At 30.6% G+C, this 8,890-nt stretch overlaps 1 protein-coding gene across 4 annotated transcripts; it reads right to left on the reverse strand.

Annotated features, from left to right (window-relative positions):
- Window positions 1–171: 171 nt before the first annotated feature.
- Window positions 172–8,836, reverse strand: LOC105280873 (odorant receptor 4). Of its 4 annotated transcripts, none has more exons than XM_026969334.1 (9): window positions 8,578–8,836; window positions 8,349–8,468; window positions 8,102–8,219; window positions 7,654–7,918; window positions 2,639–2,755; window positions 1,593–1,683; window positions 1,139–1,284; window positions 885–1,017; window positions 172–805 (listed from the first exon to the last, which is right to left on the reverse strand). In XM_026969334.1, the coding sequence occupies exons 1-9, from the start codon at window positions 8,770–8,772 to the stop codon at window positions 758–760; spliced, it is 1,233 nt and encodes a 410-aa protein (XP_026825135.1). In that variant the 5' UTR covers window positions 8,773–8,836; the 3' UTR covers window positions 172–757. The 4 variants fall into 4 exon arrangements, with proteins under 4 accessions (XP_026825135.1, XP_026825166.1, XP_026825147.1 ...); XM_026969365.1 differs by lacking the exons at window positions 7,654–7,918; window positions 8,102–8,219; window positions 8,349–8,468; window positions 8,578–8,836 and adding exons at window positions 2,869–3,130; window positions 3,320–3,437; window positions 3,564–3,683; window positions 3,794–4,000 and having other exon boundaries at window positions 172–801; XM_026969346.1 differs by lacking the exons at window positions 7,654–7,918; window positions 8,102–8,219; window positions 8,349–8,468; window positions 8,578–8,836 and adding exons at window positions 2,869–3,133; window positions 3,320–3,437; window positions 3,564–3,683; window positions 3,794–3,999 and having other exon boundaries at window positions 172–801.
- Between the last annotated feature and the right edge of the window lie 54 nt (window positions 8,837–8,890).

An 8,890-nucleotide genomic window follows, 5' to 3' on the forward strand; every position in this document is an offset into this window, starting at 1 on the left:
GTACTGTAATACGGATAACAAGAACTTACTTTCTCAGGAGAAAGAATCTCAGAAGAGAATCTCATTAAAAGTATTTTTTTTGTGAGGAAAAAGTGAAAAATGAAAATAGGACGCAAGAATTTTAGACCGTGTCAGTTCTCGCCTATGACGTCAAAAAATCAAAAAGACAAATTGGAAAGGGCCGATCCTTAATAACATATATTTCCTTATTAGTTTAGCAATATCTTTGCAAGTATCATTACTGAATATTTAATATACATATAACTTACTTACTTATTTAAAGAATTTATTAACATACTTAATATTTAAATTATTATAATATTTCACTTATTAATCATTTCATCCATTCTTAGAAAAAATGAATTGAGCTGCATACGTAAAAACTAATGAAATTTTTATTATTGATTATTTCATTATAATACTAAATTCGTTATACAATATATTTCAACAATGCGATTGACACATATTAAAATCAACAAACTTTCTTCGAATGATACATTCGATACGTTGACATATGAGAAACACTTCAGGCCTGGTTTTGTTAGCATAATTGATTGTATCTATGAGCCAACTAATGTTTTGCTTTGCTTACTTCACATAACACGATTTACGATTTTGAAAGAAAAATATTATCACCTTATTATTACCCCAACTTTCCAGCTGTTTAATAGTAGAAGAGAAAGTCGGCATTTTCACTCAGTTTTATATCTATCTATTCTAATATATGATATTATTGGATGTTATATTTTCGTAATTATTACAAAGATAGCATGAGAGTGAAGTAAGATATTGATGTACTTGCTAGCTGCAAACAAATTCTCCTTAGTACTTTTCACCAACGTATGCAACATTATTTATGTATATTATTAAACGAATAACTTTACCGAAGCAAAGCATTCTAAAGATATTGTGAATAATCCAACGATGCTCAACGTGAAAGCCTTGTTACTTCTTTGTAATAAGATCAAGATCAACTTCTGTATCTGCAACGGTGCTAGGTACCATGGAGCATTGTACCTATAGAAAACGTGGTATGGAAATGATAATTATAATTTGAGATTATAAAAAAACGTCCTAGCATTTTTATCATTGAAAATTATTCAAATAAAAATATAAGCATCACAGAAATATCGCTTACACGGTAAGAAATACATGATTATTATAATCCATAATTTCCTGTCCGACATAGTTGGCTATGAACATGTATGCAAAAACGAAACCTATAATAATAAGATGTACTAATGTTTGTTCTATTTCCTGCACAGCTGGTTCATTGTGAAATATCTAAAACATAGCTATTATGTAATTAAAATCTTAATACTTTATAATATCTAACATCTATATTAATATTTATAACATCTTCAAAATTCATCATTTCTTATGCAATACCTAGTGAATTTTTACTATTGCATAAACAGAAAAACTTTGTGTTTATGCAATTAGTATGATATTTAGAGAGAAATACTAATTCCTTAATATTTTAAAATTGTTATTAGAATATTTATCTTCTTATTGATAATTTGTTTCGCATCAAATTTTACAAAATGTTACGTAGGTGGCTTATAAATAATATTGAATGTAAGAAAACTTACTCCATAAAGATTGAAACTCACGCAAAGCACATAAATCATTATGACAAAGAAAAGTGATCGATTCATGCTACTGATAAGAAATTTAGCAAACCTTTAAAAAATAGATATAATTATATTAAAATAAGTTATCACGAAATAATTTAATTAAATTTCAATTGCATGTATGATCATTTTTAATTAACTACATTTTTTAAATTAAGTACAATAATTGCCCCATACATCGGCAATTTGTCTGAAAATTCTAATTCTTATTAACTCTCTCGTTCTCTGTACTGATGCATACTATTTTATGTCTTTAATAGCACTGTCCAACATTTTTATAACACGAATGTGCATAGTCATTTCCGATGTATGTTTGCCTGCTAAACACGAATCCGTTGCCCAAATTTGGCTATCACGTCACAATTTTGGGAAAAATGGCGTCAGAGAGGTCAAAGTCGATTTTGAGGGTTTTCATGACGTTGTAGCACCGCCAGCAAATTTGTTTCCCAAATTTCGGTTACACCATGCGAAAGTGTCATCTTGTAGCTGTAAAATGCGTGTTGTTTCGTTTCGGTATGATTTTTCGAGATATAGTTAGTTGAAAATAGCTCTTATTGTCCATAGAAAAGTTCCTTTTTAACGCTGTTATGTGAAAAGTAAGTGCTTTTATACTTATATAATATAATAGAATCATATTAAATATCATCAAAAAGCAATATAAATTTAATAGAATGCAATAGGCAGAAAGAGTATAAAAGAATATACGTATGTGTGTGTAATTGTGTATGCGTGTACGTGCATTGAGTATGCGTGCGTGCGATAGCCAAAGTTGGACACAGATTCGTGTTTAGCAGGCAAAAATCATCGAAGAAATACATCGAAAATGACTATTCACACTCGTGTTACAAAAAAAGATCAAATTTTGTCGGACGGGGTAATTGACACCTTCCAGAAAAAAAAATGTTTTTCATTACTTTATTGACATTATTAGTAATAATGTATATATTATCATAATAATATATATATATATATATATATATATATATAATCATATAAATACTTACTCTGTAGCTTTGCGATGAATGTCAACGGCACAGATTAACTCCTTGTAAATCATAGTTTTATTTTTTAAGGTAATACTTTGTAACGTAGTAGTCGTTATTGCTTGTTCAAAACGGTAGCTGTAAATAGTATCTTCACCATAATTATATCTATTTTCTAAACTTTATGAAGTAACTATTTTTCTACACAATGTGAACAAATCTCTGGTTTGAATTTTTATATATTTCTTTACCTAGCGATTCTGAACATTCCACATATATGTTTCACATATGATAATATCATTGTTCCTATTGCTAAAAGTACAAATGATCCTACAGTACTAGTAATGTTTACATGCAGAAGAAGTAAATAAGAATATTTTTCTTGTACCGCGAAGTATTTGCTCACAACTGCTACCAAACGGCCTACATAGGTTCCATTTTTGGGCATAATCACATCAAAAATGTACGGCCAACATTGCATTGCAATAATAACGGACTGATTGCATACTGCAACTACTAAATATTCTTTCTTTTAGAGAAACAACAAAAGCTACATATATGCATGAGCAATATAATACAATACAAAAAATTGGTAAACCGTAATTTCTTAGTAAATAGTGTAATCTAATTTATATTTCAATGCTAAAATTATTTAAATAAGCACAATAATTACAAAAATAAAAAGTAGCAGATTTTTCTTACTTATAAAGCCGACCGTTATTCGTTTTCCAAAGTTCCCGTATTTGTCATAGATAGCAATTTCATTCTCATCCTTTAGCCCATTGTAGGTGTATTGAAATTGTTCCAATAAGTATCTTATCTATCGTATTAACAATATTTTACGCTGCATAGCATTATAAAATATGAAAGAAACTTTTTACATATCAAAATTTATTTGTACCAATTGTAACAATATAGTTTTGGAAGAAATAAAGATATAACTCACAGCTTTTCTGTTAATCCAAAAGGAGATATATTTAATCACAAAGAAAGTATAAAATGTTGCCACACAAAGCAAATTAATAGTAAAGTCAAAGGAGTAGTCTACAAAATAAAGTCTTGAAAACTGTAATTAAAAATTTATAGGGATTTGATTGCCTCAAAAAATTATTTTCTCATTTAAATGACATGTAAATTGTAAAATAGCAAACACTAGGATTAAAAATATTTACGTACTATTAATCCGACGAAGCTTATCAAAATACTAAGGCAGAGTGTTGTCAGAAATCGAGCAAGCGCTAATTGTTGATAAGGCCATAAGCCAACAATGAGTAGAGTAATTCGATTGAAGCTAAAATACCGTTCCTGGACAGAGATCCTCATTTTACAAGCGATCCTCAGTTTATGGAGTTTCGTTTGACTATAAAACATTCTGCGACAATTTGTGAAACTCTATTTCTCAAAGAAACAATTGCGTATTATATATTCATGTAACATTATATACAATTGTGTCAGTTTTTCGCCAACGGAAATTATGTAAGTATGTATAAACGGAGTAGAAGGTAGCACATAGCGTGATAGATACTCGCAGGACACCTACCCCGTTGGGGAGACAATGATTACGCGATCAATATTACGCTGAAGGGAATTTAACATCTGTGAACTTTCCCGAGAAAAACATTCGTAAAATAATATCTTGGTCGAAGCCCACGCATGCGTAATTCACCTTTTCTTTAACGCAAGAATTTCATTCGTTTCAGTCCACTTCGTGCATTTGTAAAATTCACTTCTCCATTGAAAACAGTAGAGTTTGATGTATCTTATACAATATCTATAATATTATATACTGTCGATCTTGCTTCTGAATTGGATATGTAATCAATAAATAATGAAACAATAAATTATGATTTAATTAAAAGTTACAAAGTGAAGCGAATAAAAATATTACTTTCTGCACATACATTTTATATATATATATAAATAATAAAAAAATTATATATATATATATAATTTTTCAACTGAATTCTAATGTAATCATCTGTTTAACATAACAGCTTGTTCAAATTTTATAAACATTATCTGTTTATCGCAAAGTAGCAATGCATATATCTTTTAGTATTTCTAATCATATCTGATTTATTATAGTTATTCATATGTGATGTGTACTTTGCACATAAATCACCACTCTATACTTATTGTCACGCTGTCCGCATTTGTTTTGAGGAGGCTTTTACATGATGCCAGCTATGATAGAAGACGGAGACTTAGAATGGGGGACAGTAGAGTGCAGTGTTTACGAGGGATCAATAGTTAAAATATGATGGTATCAAGGGGAGACACTACTGTGACAGTTTAAAAGAGTATATTTTTTTGCACTTTCTTAATGCTCGAGTCTTGAAAATATGTCTATAAAAAAGTATATTATAATTCGCATTAAGAAATTTATAATAGCGTAGCGAAGTCGGTCGCACACGAACATGCTATCTGAAAATACTCAGCATGCCAAATTACCTAATTCTAACCGACGATTTGCAGCTGACTATTTGACTTTACCCCTATTGTATTTATTTGAAAAGCGCGCAAGGCTACGTCAGTGCAAAAAACAAAGTAAAGGATTCGGAGAATAAAGAAAGTAAAGAAGAACTTGCTGGAAAGTTATTATAATTGAACGGAGTACTTTTAATGGGCTAGTTATTCGCAAACATCAGAATTCTGTAGATGAAATGTATTAAACAATTTGGGCCACTCTGAATCATAATAGTTCTAGTGACCAAAGTCACTATTGCCAGGAAGGACTAGAATTTTGATATATGAGAATATAAAAAACTGGATTGACAGCAGCACAGTATCGAGGCCGCTAGGACGAGTACTGAATTTCCGCTGCCGAGATCCGACCTCAAGAGGCGTCGCGTAGAGAGTAGAGTGTTGAAAAAATGCAGCAGCGAAACCGAAGAAACTGCCACTGTAGGAGAAGGTTCCTTATACTTACTTGGATTGGACCCACTTTGGTTTGTTACAAGAAATTCAACTATTCTATGTAACATAATTGATTTTAAACCTTTTTTTTACTTTCTTCTCTTTTTTCCGTTTTTCTCAAAACTACATTCTCGTAGCTGGCCGTCCACGTATCTTGGCCAATTTGTACCCAAATGACTTATAATTCGGACAGAATGTATATAATAATATTGTCTTCAGTTAAGCGTAGGAGTATTTTAATTGGACAATTCGTTTTTTAAAACTAAAAAAGTGAAAACTTTGTGGCAAAATTTCGAACTTTTATCTGTTAAATTGCATCAGTTTGTGGTACATTTATGTTTCAAGAAATTCGTACGTTTAACTGAACGTACGTGCCTCCTTGGTTTCCGGGACTGTTCGGCTTGATTTATTTTTCGGTATTCTTTGTGGGCGTGGTGCGCCCTTTTCCCACCTAACAGCGGCGGAATTCCCGGTCAGTGTTCGCTGACCGGATTACATAATGTGCATCGTTACAAATATATAATATTATTAGATATTGTATTTTCGTAATTATTATAAAGATAGCATGAGAGTGAAGTAAGATATTGATGCACTTGCTAGCTGTAAACAAATTCTCCTTAGTCCTTACTTTTCACCAACGTATGCAACATTATTTATCTATATCATAAAACGAACAACTTTACCGAAGCAAAGCATTCCAGAGATAATGTGAATAATCCACTGATACTCAACGTGAAAGCTTTGTTACTTCTTTGTAATAAGATCAAGATCAACTTCTGTATCTCCAACGGAGCTAGGTACCATAGAGCATTGTACCTATAGAAAAGGTGGCATGGAATTGATAAATATAATTTGAGAATATAAAAAAAACGTAGCATTTCCATTGTTGAAAATTATTCAAATAACAATATAAGCCTCACAGAAATATCACTTACACGGTAAGAAATACAAAATTATTATAATCCATAATTTCCTGTCCGGTATAGTTGGCTAAGAACATGTATGCAAAAATGAAACATACAAGAATAAGATGTACTAATGTTTCTTCTATGTTCTGCATATCTGGTTCAATGTGAAATATCTGAAAACACAGCCATTGTGCAATTAAGACCTTAGCATTTATAATAATATTTATAACATCTTCAAAATTTATTCCTTCATTTTCTTCAAAATCATTTCTTATGCAATTTCTAGCGAATTTTTCTATTGCATAAACAGATTGCATAAATAGAAAACAGTTTTACTAACAATCGGCCAATTCGGTTCTGTAAATTGCGATAATTTTTGAAGAAAGAGAGCCTTGTACGAATAACGGCCGATAAATACGTGTCCACATATGTATGTAGTGTGAACTTCATAAGGAGAAGCCGACACATATTGTACAGGGTATATATCTTCTTATTGATAATTTCTTTCGCATCAAAGCAAAATGTTATGGTAGTCGTTATGTTACGTAGGTGTCTTATAAGTAATATTGAATGTAAGAAAACTTACTCCATAAAGATTGAAACTCACGCAAAGCACAGTAACCATTATTACAACGAAAAGTGATCGATCCATGCTACTCACAAGGAATTTGGCAAACCTTTAAAAAATGCATGTTATTAGATTAAAATAAGTTACTACGAAATAATTTAATTAAATTTTAATTGCATGTATGATCATTTTTAATTAACTACATTTTTTAAATTAAGGACAACAATTGCGCCATACAGCAACAAGGTGCCTGAAAATTGTAATTCCTTTAACCCTGCCGTTTTCTGTATTGATGCATAGTATTTAATGTCCTTACTAATTGACAGTATTGTACAGAAAAATAATAAGTTTTTCATTACTTCATGGACATTATCGCTAATAATATATATAGTATATATATAGTAGTATACTTACTCTGTAGCTTTGCGATGAATGTCTATGGCACAGATTAGCTTCTTGTAAATCATAGTTTTATGTTTTAAGGTAATACTTTGTAACGTAGTAATCGTTATTATTTGTTCAAAACGGTAGCTGTAAATAGTATCTTCACCATAATTATATCTATTTTCTAAACTTTATGAACTACCTATTTTTCTACACAATGTGAATAAATCTCTAGTTTGAATTTTTATATATTTCTTTACCTAGCAATTCTAAACATTCCACAGATATGTTTGAAACATGATAACATCATTGTTCCTACTGCTAAGAATACAAGTGCTCCTACAGAAGTAGCGACGTTTAGATGCAGAAGAACTAAATAAGAATATTTTTCTTCTACCGCGAAATATTTGCTCACAAGTGCTACCACACGGCCCACATAGGTCCCATTGTGGGGCAGAATCACATCAAAAATGTACGGCCAACATTGTATTGCAACAAGAACAGACTGATTGCACACTACAATTACTAAACATTTTTCTTTTAGAGAAAGAACAAAAGCTACATATATGCATGAGCAATATAATACAATACAAAAAAATTAGTAAATCCTGACTTCTTAGTAAATATTATAATCAAATTTATAATACTTCAATGCTAAAATTACTAAATAATTACAATAGTAAAAATTACAACGAGTCTTTTTCTTACTTATACAGGCGATCGTTATTCGTTTTCCAATGTTCCCGTAGTTATCATAGATAGCAATTTCATTCTCATCCTTTAGCCTATTGTAAATGTATTGTAATTGCTCCAATAAATATCTTATCTATCGTATTAACAATATTTTATGCTGCATAGCATTATAAAGTATGAAAGAAACTAACTAGTTTCTTTCATATCAACCTTTATTTGTAGCACTTTATTAAGGTTCGGAAGAAAGAAAGAAATAACTCACAGCTTCTCTGTTAAGCCAAAAGGCGATATACAGAATCGCATAAAAAGTATAATATGTTGAAAAACAAAGCAGATTAATACTAAATTCAAAGCTATATTTTGCAAAGCAAAGCCTTGAAAGCTATAATTAAAAAATTATTGGGAATTATTTGCGTCAAAAATCATTACCTCATCTAAATAACATGTAAATTGTAAAATAGCAAACACTAGGATTACAAATATTTACTTACCATTAATGCAACAACGCTCATCAAAATACTAAGATAGATTGTTCTCAGAAATCGAGCAAGACCTGATTGTTGATAAGGCCATAAGCCAACAAGGAGTAGTTCAATTCGATTGAAGTTAAAATACCGTTCCTGAACAGAGATCCACATTTTACAAGCTATCCTCAGTTTATGGAGTTTCGTTGGACTATAAAACATTCTGTGACAATTTTTGAAACTCTTTCTCTCAAAGAAACAATTGCGTATTATATATTCATGTAACATTATATACAATTGTGTCAGTGTTTCGCCAACGGAAATTATGTAAGTATGTATA

Source organism: Ooceraea biroi, chromosome 1, assembly GCF_003672135.1.
Source record: "Ooceraea biroi isolate clonal line C1 chromosome 1, Obir_v5.4, whole genome shotgun sequence".
NCBI classification, from domain to species: Eukaryota; Metazoa; Arthropoda; class Insecta; order Hymenoptera; family Formicidae; genus Ooceraea; species Ooceraea biroi.

What these genes read in the sequence shown, in the direction of transcription:
- LOC105280873 (XM_026969346.1), bottom strand. Translation starts at nt 3,988, where the DNA reads ATGTTTTATAGTCAAACGAAACTCCATAAACTGAGGATCGCTTGTAAA. An exon ending in TAAGCTTCGTCGGATTAATA is followed by an intron (nt 3,684 to 3,793) that starts GTACGTAAATAT and finishes TTTTAATTACAG; the next exon opens with TTTTCAAGACTTTATTTTGT. An exon ending in ATTCATCGCAAAGCTACAGA is followed by an intron (nt 1,684 to 2,638) that starts GTAAGTATTTAT and finishes TATTTTTTAAAG; the next exon opens with GTTTGCTAAATTTCTTATCA.